This window comes from Rhinatrema bivittatum, chromosome 19, assembly GCF_901001135.1.
Source record: "Rhinatrema bivittatum chromosome 19, aRhiBiv1.1, whole genome shotgun sequence".
NCBI lineage: Eukaryota > Metazoa > Chordata > Amphibia > Gymnophiona > Rhinatrematidae > Rhinatrema > Rhinatrema bivittatum.
In genome coordinates this window covers 26,734,812-26,757,493 of record NC_042633.1, presented here as the reverse complement: position 1 = coordinate 26,757,493, position 22,682 = coordinate 26,734,812, and the positions used below count along the sequence as shown (strand labels likewise).

At 45.1% G+C, this 22,682-nt stretch overlaps 1 protein-coding gene across 1 annotated transcript in view; it reads right to left on the bottom strand.

The window, feature by feature from the left end:
• Positions 1–22,682, bottom strand: part of XAB2 (XPA binding protein 2) — a 56,703-nt gene that overhangs the window by 4,230 nt on the left and 29,791 nt on the right. Inside the window, 8 exon segments of the mRNA XM_029584909.1 lie at positions 1,802–1,922; positions 2,227–2,389; positions 2,846–2,968; positions 3,604–3,794; positions 6,954–7,116; positions 11,757–11,870; positions 13,483–13,614; positions 19,065–19,196. Of these exon segments, the coding sequence (XP_029440769.1) occupies positions 1,802–1,922; positions 2,227–2,389; positions 2,846–2,968; positions 3,604–3,794; positions 6,954–7,116; positions 11,757–11,870; positions 13,483–13,614; positions 19,065–19,196 (1,139 nt within the window).

The window sequence follows — 22,682 nt, the reverse complement described above, 5'->3', positions numbered from 1 at the left end:
AGGTGGATGGGATTGTGTGGCTGATTTGTTCTGCTGTCTATGGAGAACACCTGTTACAGGTAAGCAACTCTGCTTTCTTTGCATAACAGACAGCTAGATAAGTGGGGATTTCCCACGCTTAGGGTTGCTGAAAACCTTTTTTTTTTTTTTTTTTTTTTTTTTTTGCAATCCGTACAAGTGAAATGTGGGAAGTTCAAGCTACTAGTAAAATAACTTTTGAAGAACTGCCTGGCCAAAATAACTCTTCTTACTGGAATCCTGGTCCAAGCAGTAATGTTTATTACAAGTATGGATAGAAGCCCAAGCGGCTGCTTAACAAATATCCTGAATAGAAGCTTGATTCATTTGTGCTGCCAATACTGCAGTAGCGCTAACTTGGTGAAATTTCACCTTTTCCCAACAGTGGAATATCTAATTTGGAGAAGCAGTACGATATGTACTGAGGCAGCCAAGGTGAGAGTGCTTGTTTCTTAACGGGCAGACCTGGCATGTTATCATGCAAAACAAACAACTGAAATGATTTTATAACAGATTTTGTTCTATCCAGGTAGGACAGCAATGCTCTGACTTCTGCAGTCCAAAGTATGCAGACCTTGTTCAACTAATGATGAATGAAGCTTAGGAAAAAATGTAGGTAGGACAACTGATAGTATTGCAATTTAATTTGAAACCAAACTCAGATAGGAATTCTGGATTCATTCGTTTCTTATTAGAGAAAATCTGAGTATATGGAGGGTAGTTAACTAGGGCATGTAAAGTGAAGCTTCTTGAGACCTCCGCGGAGGTCCCTGCCCTTTCGGAGGCAGAGCCAGTGCACTAAGAAGCTCCATTGGGGTGTGATGTCCTTACCCCACAGGCCCGACACACTTTCCTGCGCTCTGCGGGAGGTGCCATGCTTCTGCTGCCGTCTGCGGCAAAAGTAAACCCCCCCCCCCCCCCAAAGTGCTGTGATTGCTGCGATGCTGTCCTGTGCCCCCGGTACTAAAGGCAAGTCATGTGCATCCCTTCTCACCCTCAGCAATTGCCTCAACACAGAGAGACAGCCAACTGATCAGCCCTGCTCTCTCAAACTTTTTTTTTTTTTTTTTTTTTTAAAGAAACAGCAACTAAGCAGCCCCAAGAAAAAGAGAGAGACTTTCCTGCTTCTGGCTGTCGGAGGCGGGTGAGAAGGCCTTAGAGGGAGCGAGGGAACCAAGACCCCTGATTTTCCCTCCCTCTGGAAGTTGAGGGCCGAGCCAGAACAGAGATTACCAACCCCCCTGCTCAACCTGAGTGATGGCCCACGAAGGAACCTAACACCTTGGGGAGCACCAGTCTTCACCAACTTCTTAGATTTTTTATTTTCTCTTTCTTTTTTTTTTTTTGGAATAATCTCCAGACTGCAGGGTTGCACCTCTACCATCTGCTGGAGACAGAGAAATACTGAGGGACTGCAGGTGGCGCTCTCATATGTGGCAGCACCTCAAAGTTTTTGTTCTCTGCCTCCATCTGCTGGTAGGAATGCAAAACCCACTTGTCTGGATTGATCAGGGGTACAAACAGGAACTTCATGCTCTTTATTTAAATCCATCTGGGCTATTTCAACCTATTGGGATATTCTAACTTCCCTTTTTGGCAAGTATCCTTAGAGGAAAGCTCCCTCCAAACCATGTGCTTCTTAGCAACTATCGGCTTTCTCCCATAATTTAGTTTAAAAGCTGTTCTAGGCAACCCAGGATACTTGTGCTATCAAGACTATCTTTGTGTGTTCTTCCATATGTACAATATACTGTAATCTTTTTTACCTTTTTTATACACTCACCGGACAAAGAGAATTTTCTCCTTGGCCTTGGGTTTGTCCTCTTCAGCTTCCACAGCCAGCTGCTCTGCTCGCTGCTCTAACAGTTTCATGTCATCCACATTTCTCTGGCCAGAGGCAAAGTCTAATGGAGAATAAACGAGGCAGAAGAGGTGAGACAAGCAGGAAAGCTGGAGGAGAGATATGGACAAAGTGACAAACCAGGTTTACAGTATATGCCAGAGAGGCTGCAGCTCCTGGGTCTGAGGAAGACTCTCAAATGTCTGCATCTCTTCCAGGCCCTGAGGTAGTCTCTCCCACCTTCCTGCACGTCTTCCCCTCGTCCCTAAGGAACTCTCCCCTGTGCCTGAACCTCTCGCTATTCCCGTGGGAGTTTCTCCCCCATTCCTGCAGCAATCTTCCATCACCAAAATGTCCCTCAACTCTACCTGTGGTACTGGAGATTTTCAGCATCTGTGATGCCATGAAGTTGACCTGTGTGTTGTATGTGGCCTGAACACTGCGCTTGAGTCGCAGCATTTCACGTATCGTGTCCTCATTCCCGTGACGTATCTCAAAATCCTTCCAGGTCTGCCAGAAGGCAGCTGTCAGCTGTCAAACAGGAAAAAAAACACAACCCAATCACAGCTCACAAAGATGCCACCTGACACAGACAGTGAATTACATCTTACTAATAGACTATCTGACCACCAAGTCGACCATGTTAGGCGAGTCATAGAAAGCACAGACCCAAGATGGCATGATGTGCCATAGGCTCATCAGGTGACACCTCATACAAGTCACAGGTTGCCAAGATGCCAAGTGACACCTCTTTCAATTTAGTGCTCAGACACATAACCTAACACTTCAAACTGCAGATCAGCAAGTAAGCCTTAAACATCCATTGGTAGGGAGTCAAAGTTCACCATGATCCCCCCCCCCCCGTTGCTGAGGCAGTGGTACTCCCCAAGGCAATCCGTCAGCTCCTCCTATTTACTGACACTAGGTATTCACTAGCCATTATAACTTTCGCTACCTCAAAACAACCTGCCCAATGGCGGTCCTCACCCGTGGGTCACACATCTGTGAGCAGTATGAATAAATGGCTCTGGCCCTGTCGATCTCTCCTAACTTGGACTCCATGTCAGCAAAGCGAAGGCACATCTCCCGAGAGTGCTCATCCGATAGCACCTATGGAAGAAAAAAAAAAAAAAAAGACTATGAGAACCCGAGCTACGCCACCTGCAGAAGAACAGCTACTGCACTGCTACCTCTCGTGGCTGAATATGCCCCTTGCTCTGCAGACACGCTGGGAGAGGAGAAATTATGATGGTTTAAAAAGGATTTAATGTGAAGGTTGTATTTGTATGATTTTATGACTGTACACAGTTTTGATCAGGCTTGTACCTGTTGGAAGGTATTTAAAAAACTGGAAATAAATTAATTGGATTGCCTTCACTGATGGCTCATACACAGCTATTGTGGGGAGGGCAAAGTCATCCCATTTACCTTCCCCACTGTCACTTTGGATCTGGGAGGGTTCTACACGGATCCCAACGTTCTCTCACAGATGCTCAATAACCAAGGGTCCTGCTCACCTTGAAGGCTCTTGCAGATACTGTGCTTACCTCAATGCTTTCTCCCAGATACTGAGGGCTCTCCTTCACCTCAATGGTTCTCTTAGAGATATTGGAGTATCCTACTCATCTTGAAGGGCCTTAGTGATACTGGGAGCCTCGAGGTGTCCTGCTCACCTTTATGCTCTCTTACAGATACCGAGCACATGGGGTGTCCTGTTTCCCTGGATGGCTCTCTCTCTCACTCACCTCAATAGCTTTCTCATAGATGCTGCGTGTGTACGTGACGCCATAAATTTCAGCCGCTCTCTTGATATAGATATTGTACATCTCATACTGCTCTGCTGGTTCCACGGCACATGTTGCCCGTTCATACACAGCCATGGCATGTCGTGCCAAGCCAAATTCCTCCTCCAGCTTAGCATATAGCAAGTAGATAGCTGGTTTAAGGAGAGAGGAAAGATGGGTGATCAGAAACAAATATATTCTCAACATAAACAGCAGATGGGTAGAGAAAGTGAGACAGAGGGGGAAGAGAAAAAAAAAAAGATATAAGACAGACAAGGTAAAAGGTAGAGAGTAAGAGTGGGGAAGAGATGTGTTCATCCAATAGCACAAATGAAAAAAAAGATTGTATGCTAACACATTCAGTCCCTTCCCTCCCTCCCTTGGGGGAGCTGAAACTTGTGGACCCTGAGGATAGAGGCTCAACAGCCATTGCACCTGGGTGGCGAGGAGTGATGGCAGTTGGAAGCTCCCTTCTGGGCAGTGCAGGGGTATCAGTCTGCCAGCCGGACATATTGTCTTGGGGACTCAACTGTCTTCTGGGTGCCAAGATCCAAGACATTGCAGGAAGTCATCAAGTCTACTGATCTTTACCCGATGCAGCCCATCCATGTTGCACAGGTGAGGCTGCTGCACAGAATGTATTAGGGATGACTTCGTGGGGCAGATGGGTATATGGGTCTGCATTCTGGAGATAAGTGAAAGGCTCTGTGGATGGCATCAAGGGAGAGCATTTCAGCTTCCTAAACCATGGGATGGTATTCTAGAGAATGGTTCACCTGTCAAGGAGGGGGAGTGGCATCTTTCAAAACAGGCTGGCGGGCCTATTGGGGAAGGCTTTGGACTGAAATCGGTGGAGATGGCTGGACAAAGCCCTAGGGTGTGTGAACACTTATGGAGAAGTTGGAAAGTAGGCAACATGTGAAGAGCTGTGTGTACTGGGGTTCATAGTAGGAGATGGAGTCCCACATCTGGAAGCAATCATGGCTGACGCGAGCTTGTTGGTGGCAATCTCAGGGATGTGATGCACAGAGAGTCTTGTCTGGAACATAGTTATCCCAGACTGTGGTTTGTTTGGGGGAAAAGGGGGAGGAGGCGTGCATTAGAAGAGTTGCTTACCTGTAGCAGGTGTTCTCCGCGGACAGCAGAATGTCAGTCCTTGCACATGGGTGACTGGCACAGAAATTCTTTATCAAAGTTTCTAGAAACTTTGAGCATGGCCTACAGGGCATGTGCAGCATGCAATACCGCCAAGTATCCACATGGGGGCCCGTTCAGTTATAATTTAGCTTAAACTTGGAAGACCAAGGGGAGATGGATTAAATGGTCAATTTTCTCAGTGGAAAAGGGTAAACAGTGGAGTGCCTCAGGGATCTGTACTTGGACCGGTGCTTTTCAATATATATATAAATGAACCGGAAAGGAACACAACGAGTGAGGTTATCAAATTTGCGGATGATACAAAATTATTCAGAGTAGTCAAATCACAAGCGGATTGTGATATATTACAGGAGGACCTTGCAAGACTGGAAGATTGGGCATCCAAATGGCAGATGAAATTTAATGTGGACAAGTGCAAGGTGTTGCATATAGGGGGAAATAACCCTTGCTGTAGTTACACGATGTTAGGTTCCATATTAGGAGCTACCACCCAGGAAAAAGATCTAGGCATCATAGTGGATAATACTTTAAAATCGTCGGCTCAGTGTGCTGCAGCAGTCAAAAAAGCAAATAGAATGTTAGGAATTATTAGGAAGGGACTGGTTAATAAAACGGAAAATGTCATAATGCCTCTGTATCGCTCCATGGTGAGACCACACCTTGAATACTGTGTACAATTCTGGTCGCCACATCTCAAAAAAGATATAGTTGCGATGGAGAAGATACAGAGAAGGGCAACAAAAATGATAAAGGGAATGGAACAGCTCCCCTATGAGGAAAAGCTGAAGAGGTTAGGGCTGTTCAGCCTGGAGAAGAGATGGCTGAGGGGGGATATGATAGAGGTCTTTAAGATCATGAGAGGTCTTGAACGAGCAGATGTGACTCTGTTATTTACATTTTCGAATACTAGAAGGACTAGGGGGCATTCCATGAAGTTAGCAAGTAGCACATTTAAGACTAATCGGAGAAAATTCATTTTCACTCAACGCACAATAAAGCTCTGGAATGTGTTGCCAGAGGATGTGGTTAGTGCAGTTAGTGTAGCTGGGTTCAAAAAAGGTTTGGATAAGTTCTTGGAGGAGAAGTCCATTAATGGCTATTAATCAATTATACTTAGGGAATAGCCACTGCTATTAATTGCATCAGTAGCATGGGTTCTTCTTAGTGTTTGGGTAATTGCCAGGTTCTTGTGGCCTGGTTTTGGCCTCTGTTGGAAACAGGATGCTGGGCTTGATGGACCCTTGGTCTGACCCAGCATGGCAATTTCTTATGTTCTTATGGACAGGTTCCGAAAAGATCAATATCTTGCTGTCCAAGGACAAGCACGATGACAGTCCTCACACATGGGGAATCCCTAGCTACAGACTGTCAGAATGAAAGGGGAAAAATGATGGGAAAAATGAGCTGTAGATCAAGTAGGGTCTGCAGAATTCAGGGAAATTGGGCAGACTATCTGCTGTCATATTTCGTTTGTTTGTTTGGGGACTCTAGCACAATCCCACCGGCATCCACTGGACTACAGTATCATAAACCTTCGTTCACAACTACCTGGGATTTTTCTTCTATTTTTTTTTTATAACTCCTCAACTAGCCCAGTTACTGCAGTGACAGCTCTTGGTAGAGGCCACACACTATGGTTCCTTCTGAAACAAGTGTGTGTGAGCACTCACGTCCAGCCAGTCAGTGTCACTATTGAGCAATAGCTAAGATTCCCTCTGCATTATCCGCCACCATAACCAGCCTGGGGATCAGAAGCTGTGCTTGGGAACCAAGGCCATGTCTTCTGCAGTACAATGAGCCATTGGACCAGCCAATATTTCTTTGTTTCTAAGAACCAATTCCTGGATCAGAGCCTGTTTTTCACTAAGTCTGAATGTTTGGCAATATTATTAATCTCTAGGCACTCATCCAGTAGACTAACTGGATTATTACTGGAACATGTTGTGCCAGCTTGGGCTTGGAATGGCTGACTTCAAGATTACAGCCCCCTTTACTGTCCCCCACACTATTGGCAGAAATCCTGCAGCTAACAGTAACCAAAAAACAGACTTGGCCACCAGCTATAAGCAGAGCAAACAGGTGACCTTGCACATCCCCCCTCTCAAGAGAAGCATGCATTATATGGGTCCTCATTCTAGCTGCATTCTACGTACTCTTTGCAAATTTGCGTGGGCAGCCGTCCAGTGCCTGTTCAAAGAGGTCCCGTGCTCTCTCCAGCTTCTTCCCTCCATAGCGGTCAATGAACTTGGTCAAGTAGGTGTTCCAGATATCGTACACATTGGGCCACCTGAAGAGGGATATTCCTCTCTCATAAACCTGCCAGAAAAATCCAGAGAGAACTTAACTCCTATCCTCTCACAAAATGTCTCACCTTTCTCTGACCACATTCTCTGGAAATTCTTCAAATACATCTCATCTTCTCTATTGTGCCAGGTCCAGTTTCCCATAATCCTTTGGGATGCTCTCCTAGAGAGGTTTCTCAGTTTGCCCTCCTCCTTTGCAGACGCAAAGTAATTAAACAGCTCTTACTAAATCCTTTCAAGAAAAATACACCCAATATACAGTACAGTGCACTAAGTGTCAGACAACAAGTAATACACCTCCCCTATGTTTTGCGTTTTTATGGCCTAGTAGTTCCTCCTTTTTCAGTCAGAACAAATGCTGAGATCATAATGCCACGAACCTTCATTTGCAACACATACTCTCTCACTACTGTACTTAATCTGGTCATTGCAGCAATAGTCCTGAGGCCAGAAGCCTCAGGGATCCCTTGGGAGTCCTATATCATGGGCTTTAAAATAAGTCATCAGGTGTTGCCTTTACTCATAACCAAGAGTCCATTCCCTCCCCAGGGACTGAATGCTGCAGCCCACCTAGGATGCAGGAGAGCTGATACGGGAATCAAACTAGGGACCTTCTGCATGGCCGTATTGCCACTGAGCTAAGTAGGCTAGCCCTGCCCCTAAGTTAACAAAAATGTTACCTTTAAATTCTAATCATTGCCTCCCCGTGCAATTGCTCAACATTCTTTGAAGTGGCCACATTTACAGGACTCTCAAAAATGGCAAGCGTTTCAGAGCTCAGCTGGCACATAATTTGTGTATTGTCATTGTGATTTCATAGCCTATATTGAGGAGCTGGATCACGTGATGGTCTACAGACTTTTTTGACTGTCAAACAGAGTTGTAGAGGGTCCAGCAACCCACTGGATTAGAGATAGTTTACTATTCTTTCCTTCAGCAGAGTCTCCAATCTTCCCACTTTCTAGCCTTCTCTCTGCTACTGCTCTTGTGAAACGGGACCACAACTGCTTTTCGCTAGTCCTGCAGCACCACTCCCGTTTCCTAGCTCCTCCCATACATTCTCTTCTGTAAATGGGGTTGCATCTATCCCACCCCAGTCTATAGTTTTGTCAAGCAGCAATGGTCTCTCTCAGGGTCTTCTTTAGTGAACACTGAACTGAAGTACTGGGAATGTCAGTACCAGGAAGTTTATTTGGTACTGATGTTCCCAGGTGGACCAAGAGCCTGGGTGCTAATTTCTCCTCTCTCTTCATCCAGCCAGACCATCTAAATACATAGGATGTACCCAAGCTATACCTTGACTGGGTGGGACACTGCCAAACCCACTCTTAAGACCTCTGAACCATAGGATGCTTCCATTCTAGCTTGAATGTCGAGATGATAAAGTATCGCACAAGAATGCTAGGAAGATCAGGTTATCAGTTTGTAAGTCTTCAGTGGTAAAACCAACCAAAGTTTGATCCAAGAACTGCTTGTGTTCTGTTTGAGAGTGGTAATCCTCAATGTAGGCCACACTTATGACATTTTAAAATCAGAATGTCAATTAAGCTTTTACAGCCATGTCTCTCATAGATGACTCCCGCATGGAGAACAAAGATGATCCAATCTCATAAAACCATTCATGATCTTAAATCTACAATTCAACACTCCGCATATCCAAGGAATGGAACAGCAAATTCACTTCCTCACACAACTCTCTATAGAAGGAAGGAAGACACACTCCCAAATAAGGTGAACAAGCAAATCACCATTAGAAAGAATGCTGAATTTGTACAAATATGTACATTCTCCCTTGAAAGACCAAGACAAAATCCCTGCACAAATGAGCTTACAGCTCAGAAATTCACCTGACTGAATAGATGTCACTAGCAACTCAGCCAAAAATAACTTCCTTAGAAGGGTTCAAAAGAAATACCCACCAGAAAGGATGTCACCACATTCAAAATCCTTTTACTGGTGGCCTCTGTTTCACACCTCACAGGGAACGATAAATGAAAGACTAAAGGCATACCCTGAATGAAACCTCTCAAACACACAACTGCCACTACCACCTTGCAAAAAAATGCCAAATGGAAGGTATCATATTCCCTCTAGGAAAAAACCTGCTTAGCAGGGGACCAATCTCCAAAAATCTGCCAAACCCTGATTATATAAGACCTCTCAAGGGCCAGGCTGCAAGACAGAACTGAACCAGATCCCTGTGAAACACCAGACTCTCCTCTCAGGAGAGCGGAGTTCTGAGGTCCAACAGCCGGAATAGAACTGCATACCAAGGCCGCCTTGATAAATCGGGTGTTACCAGAGCTACTGACCCTTGAAGCACAGAGATTGTCTGCAGGAGACTGTCTATCAGAGGACACGAAGGAAATACAAAGTAGTTGTTGCTCTAGCTAAGAGAACTTAAGGAATCCAGCCTGGATGACCCTCATTCTCTTCTTCTGTTGTAGACCCTTTCTACTTCAGATGTGTTCCTTAAGTCCTTTGTACCATCAACAACACTCGGCCCCCAGTTAGTGACAAAATGAGTCCCCAGATCAACTAAACCTCATCGGTAGCTAACTTGTTCTCCTGGGCTGACTGACTTGACTAACCAATCGTCAAAGTAAGGATGAACCAGGAGATCTTCTCAATGTAAGAAAGTTCCAGGGGCAGTGGTCAGCCAAAAGGGAGGACCTAAAACTGAAAATAACCCTCCAGCACTGAGAAATAGAGAAACTTCTGAAGGGAGTATGCAAAAAATGCTTCCGTCCAACCCATGGATGCTAAAATAAAAATGTCTTGTCTCACTGTTAAAACAGCTTGAACTGGTCTTGAATCAGTAGCATGCTAGGGTGAGAGGCAAGAGTTTAGCCTCTGAGCCACTCTGTGGTTCTTCTACAGAGATCTACAGGTCTCCATAATTGATATAAAAGCCCCCATCCTGAAGTGAGGAACCCCTTAGAACTTTGTTGACTTGTGTCCGCTCCAAAATAGGTCAAAAGGTTCCTTTTATTTAAAACCACTTAATAGATGAACAAATGACAAGAGGTGGGTGGCACCTTATAAACTAACCAATTTATTGAGGCACTTAATAGATAGAATACAGACATCAATCCCATTGTGCCAGAGGCACCAAAACTACTGCTCCAGCTTCTAGCAAACGACTGAGTGCAACCCAACAAGTTTGCATCAGAGAGGAAAGATAAGGCAAAATCATAAAAGTGTCTGAGATCAGATAGGCAAACTCTTAAGGCACAGACGCTCTGAATGACCTATAAGACCCGCTGGTCTGTCGTAACCTTGGCCCATATCTGCAGAAATTCTGAAAACTGATCATTTGTCCTTTGCTCCAGATACTGGAACCTTACTCCACAGAGATCGTTGGGAAGTCCCGCAGTTCCCAAACTCTCAAAAGAACTGAAATCTACCAAACCTTTGACATCCTGAAAGCTTCTAAAAGGCACTGACTGGATGATCCCTGCTGTTCATCCTTTAGATTTCCCTCAGGCTGTGATCCTCTTCTCTAGGTCCTCATTGAGTACAAGCCTGCCCTTGAAGGGAATTCCACAGACCAACTCTGCAGCCTCACAAACGTCTGGCTGTAGCCACCTCAAAGGCCTGCCTAAAAAAACGGTCTCTATTCTTTTCCACTCCTGTGGAGTGCCGCAGCATCTGCCTCTGTGTTGCACGTCGTGTACAGAGCGTGGGCGTTCCTCCACACTCCAGAGAGAACATACGCCCTTCACCATGTAAAACAAAAACTCTTGAATTGTGAAAAAGAGAAGCTTGCTTGCGTGCTTTTTTTTTTTTTTTTTTTAACTCACTGTGATGCTGCCTGAAGCACTGCCGAACACACTGGAGCCTCCTGAAAGGAAACAGTCCTGTCCTTGTGTTTCTTTTTACATTTATGAAACTTAACAAGGCAGAGGGAGAATCAGAAACCAACTCAGGTTTCTTTCCTGTCTTTCTTTTTTTTGTTTTTTTCTTTTTGAGGAGAACCAGTCCGAGAAGTGTGGGAAGGGATGAGGGTGTGGGAAAGGAAATGGGAGGAAACAGGGCAACATACAATGAAATATGGAGCCCAAACCAAGCCTTCGAAGCCCCCTGGTCTAAGGCCATGATCAACTGGGGGAGGAAGCCCGTGGCTTTTGCCGCATAAGCCGCCCTTCCAATCCAGTCCTGTAGAAGCAACCTAACTATGCCTCAATCCCAGAGAATACTGGCAGGCTGAGGGAAGCACGGGAGCCCATGTAAGACATCAGCAAGACATACCCCATGTGTTTGGACTGGTCTGACTGGATGAAAAGGAAATGCAATATTCTGAATCAATACAGGGAAACATATTACTGGATATAGGCCAGGGCTGGGTGGGTACTATGTCCATCCTCTGCAGACAGGGGGAATTAACAGATACTCGAGATGCTAGAATCAGTCAGCAGATCATTTTACAGAATGCAAGGCCATCTTTCTCTGAACAAAAGAAATCACAAATATCAGAATATAGCAGTATTTTTTCAGTAACTCTTAGGTAACAATGATGACACTAAAAAGACGTTGGTGCATACTTTCTTAGCAATATATAGACTTGGTCCCCTGTTCTAAGGTCATGAACAACTGGGGAAGGAAATACAAGGCTTTTGCCACATGAGCTGCCCTTCCAATCCAATCCCTTACCTTGAAGCTCTCCTCAAAGTATTTGTGCTCCTCTAGAAACAAGGCATAGTTGATTATGATTTGAGGTGTGGCAATGCGCAGGTCCAAGATCCGGTCATACACTGCCTTTGTAGCCTGACAATCAAAATAAAGTATTTAAGTTGTAAATGCATCATAAACTTCTGTATATAGCCTCTGCTTTTTATGTGCTTGGTTATCTGTAATACGTTCAGCAACTATCAGCCTGACAAAACATGTTCTAATTCTGAAAGTATCCAGTCACTTAGCAACAATGAGCAAATCTGAAGCCCACAGTCCATCAGGATAACAGGGGTGACCTAAAATGGCAATCATTGCCTGGCAACTGGTTAAAGTTTTAATCTAAGGGCATATTGGAGAGAGAAGACTGGGTTTAAGTAGGTGATTAGGTGAGCTGTGGGGATAGGGCAAACCAGGTTCTTGTGGCCTGGATTGGCCACTGTTGGAGACAGGATGCTGGGCTTGATGGACCCTTGGTCTGACCCAGTATGGCATGTTCTTATGTTCTAATGGAAGATGGGAAGGAAGACTGCTTTAGGAGCAGGGGACAGGGAAGACTAGGTGCATCTCTTCCTACATTTCAGCTTTCAGGAGTGGGATTTTCCCCTCAGCATGGCTTCCTCTGGCACCAAAACCTTCGACAGGGCATTTGACTTTCAAATTGAACTGAAGATGTCAAGCAACGTAAATCTTTGGTATTTGCTGTCCCTAAGGAACATCTTAGCTCAAATGCTGCCACTAGGGATCTTAGTCTTCCTCCCACATACTTTATGCAATCTTTGTGATAATCCATTATGAACATCTTTTGACTGTATGCGAGGCACTCTCTTGAAACTGCTGATCTGCTTCTGTGCTATTGTGGGAAAAATTTTGAGACAAAAATTAAACAAGGTTTCCAAAAAAGTAAGGCCATCGCAGAGCCACTGGTGCTCAGTGACGTCAATAAAGAAGGCCCAGAGCAGCAATGGCAAAAAAGGCAAAAGACCCTAACCAGTGAAATCCCAGACTTGCAGCAAAAACGAGGCACTTACAATAAAAAAAAAAAAAATACAGGGTCTAAACAGCAAAATGACTGCCAGAACATGAAGAGAAAACTCACACATCTGCTAACACACCAGCGAATGACAACTGAGGAGGCTCACAGGGTAGTGGCTGTGCAGGAACATCCGCACATGCTCAGAAAAGCTTTCTAGGCCCTTCTGGGCTCTGAGATAAGTTCTGGCGCATCAGAGTTGTCGGATATCATCCCGCTTGCTGATAGGGAACAGAGACATGTCAGCTCTGGGGGCATTAGAGAGCAGGGACATCAAGAGGACTGAGGCACTAAGAAGCTGGCAGAATGCCCCATGCTAGGGTCTTACTCTGAAGACCCCCAGACTTTCTACATATAGAAGACAATTTCCAGAAAGTTCTAGCCTGGTAACTGCTGAGTTGCCTGTTGAAACAACTTCACTCGGTGTCTAAAAAGACATTCCCGGAGGCACGGATAGGTTAAGGAGGTAAAATATGACATGAGGTCAAATAGACATGAGGATTATTCAGTGCACTGCAGTCTCATAGCAATAGCAAGTACGAGGTTTTTTTCTACCCACACACCGTGTCACTCGTTTTCAGAGAGAACGTAAATTCAGCAGGTTTGTGGAAACTGCCCTCCTAAAACACAGACATTGGTGAAAGGCCACATTTGAGTTAGAGAGACAGATCTTACTTTGAATGTGCCCAGACTTTCCTCCAGGTCGGCCAGCATGGACCAGACTTTCAGGGACTTGTACAAGCGGTTCTGCACTGGCTCGGTGGCATCAAAGTATTCCGCCTTCTTTCCTGGCATGGCAGTGGCTTTCTGTGGGATTTCAGAGGCAAAGAAGACGTCACTGACAGGGGACTCCAAGACGCCATTGTATGAATAACTTGGGCTGTGCTATTGCATGGGCTGGCAACTATTCAAGTACTAAGCGTGTGAGCAGCAAGGCCCAACTGCCAACTCTGCCATCACACTGGGACCCTCCTTCACACGTCCACACTCAGCTTTCAACCGCGTAAATCTAACCAGTTCAAAATGTTCCCCTTTGGCTGGCTAATATTTGTGCAAACAAAACAGCAGAAAAAAAAAATCCATATCAGGGAAGGGTTGTTTTTTTTTTTTGTTTGTTTTTTTTATTCAGCCGGTTAGTGCCTAGCAGGCCTAAATCTGTCCACCTACTGCTCAACTACCCTCTCCTAAGCCTGATAAGGCTCAATATGTGAATGGGTAATCTTGTTACATCCCAGATTGTTATAGTAAACCAGTGAAATGTTGTATTACAATTTCCAATAAACAGATTTAAACATTAAAAAGAAAAAAAAAAACCCTGCCTTGAGCTCAAAATGACCTCACTCTGGGCATTAGATAAGCATTTTTTTTTTTTTTAATACTAATCCCAAACCATAATCCCTTCTTCTATTTCCATGATTTCCTCTCCACTGGCTCCCCTCTCAAGTCAGAAGAACTTCCTCGCACTTCCTTCCTGCTCAGCGTCCAGCATTGGTCTGACCCATGGCAGAAGCTCCTAGCTGGACGCTGAGCAGGCAGGAAATCATGGGAGTTCAAGGGGCTCACAGGAGTGCAGATGTGGGGACAAAATGGGGGAAGAGAGGAGGTGAAAACAGCTAGGGTGATCTTATTTTAAATTCTTATGGAACAGGGTCAGGGGATTATCGCAGCTCATCCTGGTTTAAAAACAAAAAACAAAAAAACAAAACAAAACCACTTATTGAGCTTGGAGGGGGTAAATCTCCGGCTTGTTTTTTTCGTTTCCTTTTCTAAGAGGGCTCAGTCATTTAGTGCTGATTTCAAAGCTAACCAGCTAAGTGACGCAGCATACATCTATAATGGCTGGATTGCTCTAACTAGCCACTCAAACTGGAACCGATTTTCTGTTGGTTAGGTTCAGGTGAAAATTCACTTAAAGATAAGATATCCCATTAATTGGTTAAAATTATCCACTCAGTAACTATTTGAAAATTGATCCTGTGGAGGTCCATATTCAGTCACTGTCCGGATAGAATCAGCCGGATCAACTTATCTGGCTAACTTTGGAAGTAGCTGCACGATTGAATACAGCTGGCTAACTTTAAGACCAGACCTCAGGCAAGTAAGTTTTCCGGCTAACTCTGAATATCAGATAACTTAGCTGGCTCCTGAAGCACCCCTGGAATTCTTCTTAGCCAGCTAAGTGCCCACATATTCATTTAGGGGGATAACGTCTGAATTATCCGTCTAAATGCTTATGAATATGGATCTCAGAGAATCCTAATACAGTAACATACAGCCAGATACTGTAAGAGCAGAGAGTATTCACATTTAGGAGTTAAAGCTAGCCACTTATGTTCAGTGAGTATAGGCACCTAAAAATCGGTTCTGAACATAGGCTCCTAAATCTCTCAAGTTAGGCCAGATATTTATTTCTCAAACTTTAGGCATTCAGTGTTAGGTGTTCAGCACTGATTTCTAAGTTCATTCCTCCACCTTGGCCCTACTTCTTTTAAATCATTTACATTTAGGAACCTTGTGATTTTAGAAACTCAGAGCCAGCACATTTTTTAAATTAAAGAAATCTAGATAACAAATCACTCACTTAGACCTGCTATGCCCTTGATATATCACCTTAGGGGTCTTCCTGCTACTATGCCTACCTACCAAGCCCCTTATATCCTACCTTAGAGGTCTGCAATTACCCACACTATATGCCTTGGGGGCTTTGATGCTTTTGTGCTGTGATTTCCTGCACTTGGCGCCATGGGGGCTTTGATGCCTTTGTGTTATTTCAGATTCCCTGCACTATGTCATGGGGGCAGTGCTAGGAAGCATGTATTAGCTATACAATCGCCATAATTTTGTACAAGTAACAGATGAAACCATAACTAATTTAATGAGCCATTCGCAGTTTCACTGTAACAGTTGTGTGCACACAACACATGCATGGCTCAATTTTTACAGTTTGACAGAAGCATATGCTAGTCCACTGGTAGGATCAACCACATTCCTCTTACATGAGACAGGCCTCCCCCACTCCAGCTGTTGTCAAGCTTCAGTCCAAATCCCCTCCCCCTTCACAGTAGTTGCCAACTCTTGGGCTTGCCCTGGTCATCTCGTGGGTTTGCATACTTGCTGCATCATTCTTCAGGCTTTGAACACCATTCTTCCTGTGCATCAGCTCTTGAGGTACACCTTGGTGGTTTTACGGCTACTCTTCTCACTGCATTGCTCTGCTCCTACTGTTTCAGTTATTAGTAATCACCAGTGCCACTGCTGCTGCTCCAAGCTAGTCTTGATACCCTCTTAGGGGTAGATTTTATAAATCTACGCACACGCGAACAAAAGTACGCCGGATTTTATAAGATACGCGCGTATCTTATAAAATCCGGGGTCGGCGCGCGCAAGGGGGTGCACATTTGTGCACCTTGTGCGTGCCGAGCCCTGCGCGCTGCCCGTTCCCTCAGAGGGAACTTTCCTTCCACCTCCTCCCCCCCCCGCGCCAGCAGCAGGCTGCTGGCACCATCAACCAACCTGGGGGCTGGTCCGGAGGCCTCAACTACGCCCCCGGGCCGGCGCCATGCCCCCTGGAATGCCCCGAACATCGCGTCGCCCACCTGACACGTTCCTGACACGCCCCCCCCTTGCGAAGCCCTGGGACTTACGCACATCCCAAGGCTTGCGCGTGCCGCCGAGCCTATGCAAAATAGGCTACGCACGTACCCCTTTGAAAATCTACCCCTTAGGGTGTATCCTCTGCTGCTTCGGCTGTCTACCAGGTTCCTTCCAAATACCTATCCCCCTTCTCCTATGGTACTTGATAACTCTTGCCCTGGCCATCTGTTGCTTTGAACGCCTACTTCACCATTCCTCAGGTCCTTCATGCCACTCCAGGTACCGCTCGACCTTTACAGTTTAACAGAAGCACATGCTACTGGCAGGCTCAACCATATTCCTCTTACTGAAGCAGGCATCCCCCACTCCAGCTGTCTTCGAGCTTCTGTTCAAATTCTCTACCCTTATGGTACTAGACAACTCTTGCCATTCATTGTTTGGTATACTTACTGCACTACTCCTTGTGCCATTCATATCACTCATGGTATTGCTTTATCCCTCCTGGTGTCTTGGGCTTTTGATGACATTCTTCCTCCCTCGAGGTACACCTTGGGGGTTATAGGACTAGTCTTGCTGCATTGCTCTGCTCCTACCATCTCAGTTTTAATCAATCGCCAGTTTCACTGCTGCTGTTGGCTCCAAGGTAGTCTTGGTACCTTAGGTTGCTTCTTCTGCTTTTTTAGCTGTCTGAGGTTCCTTCCAAATCCCCTTCCCCTATGGTGCTTGCCAACTCTTGCTGTTGGCCCTGGCAATCTGTTGCTTAGCATGCTTTCTGCACCATTCCTCAAGCTTTTGATACCATTCTTCCTTCTCTCTCAGCTGTCGAGGTACACCATGGGGGGGGGGGGGGAGGGGGAGGGGTCAGCTACTCTTCTTGCTGTGTTACTCTGCTATCATTTCAGTGTTTAATCACCAGTGTAACTGCTGCTCTAAGCAAGGTTTGGTACCTTAGGGTGCTTCCTCCACTGCTCTGGCTGTCTTTTTGATGCTTTCCAAATCCCCTTCCCCTATGGTACTTGCCAACTCTTGCTCTGGCCCTAGCCATCCGATGCTTTACATAGACCTTATCTACCCAATTATCTTTAACAGTTTCAAACTCTCTTAGACATTTTCTTCAAACTCTGTTGGTTTAAGGTTCTCATGATTATTGGTCTCATCAATGGATTACATCACAGCAAAAGACAATGTTTGCAGAAGTGTAAAACCCAGAACCAGGACTGCGCGCTTTCATAATTACCACTGCTGAGGTAATGGAGCCAGTATTTACAAAAACTGATTCAGAAGAAGAATAATCATGTCCTCAAATCCTTGAATCACGGGATATTAAACAGCTAGTGGCTAAAGAGCATTTGGTGCCTCTAGTCAGTAGCATCTTAGCCTCCAGTGAAGATCAACTCCAAGCCCGAACAGTCAGCTTCTTCACTGTACAGAAATGACATCAGGCTTCCTCCAGGGATTTCCTCTGGCTTCTCCCTACCTAGGGCTTTCCACCAATTTCCACCCCTCATTTGGTGCTATGGCATGTTTTTGCCACTCTGGGTGGCTGCTGTGTGCTTCTCATGATGCTTTTGGGTCTTCATGCCACTTTTTTGCCTGCTTTCACCCTCTACCACTGCCTTGGTGTTTTTTTCCCCTCTTTATGATGCCTTGAGCTATTCATGTCACATTTGGTGCCACTTTGCCCTTCTCATACAGCCTTGGGTTCAGGCCACTGTTGCCATTTGCCCCATTTCTGCAGCTTTGGAGTGATCTGGCCAGCCTTCTCCTTTGATGATGCCTTAAATAACTCCTGCCACTGCTGGTACTGTGTTGCCCCCACTGCAGGTCCTGGGGCTCTTCATACCATGTTTGGTGCCACGTTAATAGTCTTGATGTATTGGCATGCCTTCACCCTTATGTCTACCCACCAGGTTCATTAGAAAATTCCTATTTGGGAGCCCAAAATAGAATGCATTGCTTCCCCCAATGACTATAATGGCAAAAGAATGAACAAATAAATCAAAAGATTTTTTTTTTGCATTTGAAACTACTGAAACAAATGGAGGTGCCCTACGAAAAGAACAAATGAACCTAAATGAAAAATTTTATCTCTGAACATCTCTACCAGACAGTGCCACCCTGCTGTCAGAGGAAAAACATATTCTGAGCATTATGCTATACTTTGCTGGTTACAGGTTACAAAATAAAACATCCATAAACACACACAAAAATAATGGACATCAAAAGCACTGGAGTTCACAGCATGCCAGTTCCTTACAAAAAAAAGCAGATCAGAGCTGGATTTAAGGGCAGTCACCCACCAATATTAGACTGATGCCTCCTATCTAGACAAGGATTTATTTACATAGGGGACAGTTAGGGGTCCATCTCCGTTGTTTTCACTTCTGAACATTGTGTAGATTAAGGGAATGCCCTGCTATCTAGCTTGGATTTGGATTTTATTACTCATCTTTCCAAATCTGAACTCAAGGCGAGTTACAAATTCAGGTACAGTACGTATGTTCCAAAGGGTTTACAATCTAAGTTAATACATGAGGCAAGAAGGTGAAGTGACTTGCCAAAGTTCATAAGGAGAGTCAGTAGAAGAAGCAGGATTCAAATCCTAGCTTCCTTGGTTCTCAGCCCGCTGCTCTTACTGCATGACCCACAGTGCAGGCACTCACCCGCAGGATATGAAGGGCCTGGTCGTAGTTCTCATGCCGCAGCTCCATCTCCCCGTATTCGCACCACAAGCTTGCAAGGTCGTCTACTTGCTTATAGTTCACCTTGGTGGCCTTCCCAAAGATTGTTCTTGCCTAAAAGGAAGAAAACTATCAGCATTTGCACTTCTCCCAATCCATATGTAATCCCAGGATTTCTTCCATCTGCAGCCTGAACTCCTTTCTACCCTACTCCGGTCCCAGTGCTTACTTCCATCTTGGTCCCATCCTTCCCACACCTCACTATGCTCTCCAGGTTCATCCCCAGTCCCCCTCCCCCCAAGCATAAAGAAACAACTAAAGAACAGGACAAAAAAAAAAAGTGGTAGTGCTTTATCTAAAAGCTGTACCTGCACAATATTTCAGTGAAATTTTCCCCTTTCTAGAAACTGCAGGAAATTAAATTGCTGGTAGAAAAATGCACGGTTTTAAAATTGTGCAAACTGACTAGCTGGCTATTAGCAATTTTTTCCCTAACTTTATTTAAGTCTGGCCCTTTTGTTCTCTGATGACAGCAGTACAATCAGCCACGCTGATGGGCCATAGAACCTATGCTGTGAGGGGTCAAGGTCCTGTTCTAGAGCATGAGTGGGTGTTTCCTCATAGGCTGATGGACCCCCTAACTCTTCAAATAGAATTACTATTTAGTACAACCCAAAGAACAACTCACAAACGGGGAGGTGGGCGGGTTTAGTGGTTCACTGTGCTACTGTCAGAGAACAATTACCATTTCTCTGCGCACAAGCCGCTACTAAATGCTGAATTGTAGCCTATACACCTCTCTGAATAAAGACATCCTTGTGATCACAAAACTCTCACTAAAAGACCGGTATTAATACAATGTAGGAGAACATGCAGAAGAATGCAGCCTTAGCTCTGAACGCTTGGCTTCTGTTTAGCATACGACCTGCAGAGAATGCACGTGGCAAGACAGGATGGCAGAGAAATTGGACTTGCAGAGATGGAGAAAAAGTAACATGATCTCTAAAGACAAGGAACTGGTCTAGGTATAGAAAGATGCCTGGACACTAGGAGGTAAAGGAATTTGGGAACTAGTGTAGGAAATGCTTTTGGCTCCGTGCTTGTGTCTGTATTTAATAAAACTAATTTTAGACTGAGAAGAAACGACATGATGTGATCCTTTGCGCACCTAGGCTGGAGACCTCGCGTCTCGGGGAAAAGATCCTATTGGGGTGTCAATGAAATGAAAAAAAAAGTCGAAAGACAAAGCATAAATGATGCCATTTTATCCTTTATTTTAACCACAAACATGAAAGAGAAACAGGAAAACAACTCTGTAAACTAACAGAAATGGGCTAGAGGAAGGAGGGAGTTCAACCCAGCTCTACAAACAGGCATTACAGTCTAAACCTAGAATCCCAACATGAGCCTTTAGGAAACCAATGGTGACTGGGAAATGGGTGGGACTTTACAACCTTGTGATAAACCTTAGATTGGCAACCAATGTTACCATGGCCCTAATTTCATGGGCCTTGACATACTCTAAGATCAGAAATACCAGGACAAGGCAATTAAAAATGGTATTTGTCATCACCAAAGCACTCCATCTATAGGCTATGGTCTAGTCTAGACAGAGGGCTTCTTTCTTGCACTCCACTGTATGACATGCTGTCTCTCTCAAGTGCAGGTGGAAGTGTGAAGAATATCAGATGGATGAATGGTTGATAAGGAGCATATCCTCCCGGGACTTAGATAGCAACTCAGGATGGGGATGTGCATTATCAAGCTCTGATGAAACAGTGTAAGGTGGATAAGTCATTAGGGCCTGGAGCTCACTGCCTCTGTGAGATGAAGAGACCACCACTGACCTTCTAGGTTAGGTTCTTGAGCACATAAAAGTCCAGAGGCTTCAAAAGGGGCTTTAGCTGGGTAGAAAATGGTCTTTATGGTCCATAACACATCCTAAAAGAGTAGAAAGAATGAAAAGCGATTTAAGAAAGTTTGAAGCATGGGCAAAGGTTTGGCAGCTGGGAATCAGGGCCAAGACGTGCAGAGTCATGCATTTGGGGGTGTAGTAATCCAAAAAGGCTGAAAAAATAATGTACATGGACCAGGAGAGGGAACTTGGGGTGATAGTGACTGGTGATCTGAAGGCTGCGAAGCAATGTGACAAGGCAGTAACCAAAGCCAGAAAGATGCTGGGCTGGAAAGAGAGGGGAAAAGCCAGCAGGAAAAAGGAGGTGATAATGCCCTTGTCTTTGGTAAGGGCCTCATCTAGAGTACCGTGTTCAGTTTTGGAGACCTTATCGCAAAAAGAGAGAGACTGGATGAAAGCGGTCCAGAGAAGGGTGACAAAATGGTGAGAGGTCTGTATCAGAACAGAAGAAATGCCACACTGGTTCAGACCAAGGGTCCATCAAGCCCAGCATCCTGTTTCCAACAGTGGCCAAACCAGGCCACAAGAACCTGGCAATTACCCAAATATTAAACAGATCCCTTGTTACTAATGGCAGCAACAAGCAGTGGCTACTCCCTGTTGATTAATAGCAGTTTATAGATTTCTCCTCCAGGAACTTATCCAAACCTTTTTAAAATCTAGCTACACTAACTGCCTTAACCACAAGCTCTGGAATTTGTTGCCAGAGGATATTTGTGTGCTGAGTGAAAAAGAATTTTCTCTGATTTGTTTTAAATGTGCAACTTGCTAATTTCATGGAGTGCCCCCTAGTCCTTCTATTTTCTGAAAAAGTAAATAACCAATTCAAGTCCTTTCATGATTTTATAGACCTCTATAATATCCCCCCTCAGCCGTCTCTTCTCCAAGCTGCACAGTCCTATCCTCTTTAGTCTTTCCTCATAGGGGAGCTGTTCCATCCCCTTTATCATACTGGTCACCCTTCCCTGCACTTATGAGCCACCACCAAAGGGAATAGAAGATTCTTCTCCTACAAAACTCGATTCCTGGTCCCTCCTTGCCTGTTCACGTATGCTACAGCAATCATGTTGTTGGAAGCACGCTGCCTCCTTTTGATAAGAGGAAGAAACTGACAGAAAGCCAACCTTATTGCTCTGGTTTCCAGTCTGTTGATGGACCAGAATGCCTCCTGCTGAGTTCAAAGAACCTGAACCAGAAAATGAGCCGCCCCAACCAGAAAGGCTCGCATCAAAGAAGAGAATGACAAACGTATCCCCTGCAACCGGTTCTGAGGGACCATGCACCACTGAAGACTATCCTTCACCAACTCCAGAGGGAGATGCATATCGTGTTAACAGAGTGACCAACGTGATCGGAGGGAAGACTCTATAGAGGTCTCATAGGAGCTCCGGCCCAAGGAACAAGTGTTCAACAGCAGCCTCCGTGGATCCGAGCAGCCGAAGACAGACTCAGACCCTTGGACACAGCAAGGCTCTGAACCGCTGCACTTGCTGCAACAACCTGTCCACCCTTTTCTGAGGTAGGAAAAACATGCCCTAACTTGGTGTCAAAGTGGGCCCCCGAGAAGGAAACAGATTGTGAAATTAACAAACCAGCCTAAATTTCCTAAAGCTTGAACTCCTCTGTTGCATGAACTCCCTCTTGAGAGGATTTCGCTCTGATCAACCAGTCGTCCAGGTAGGGAT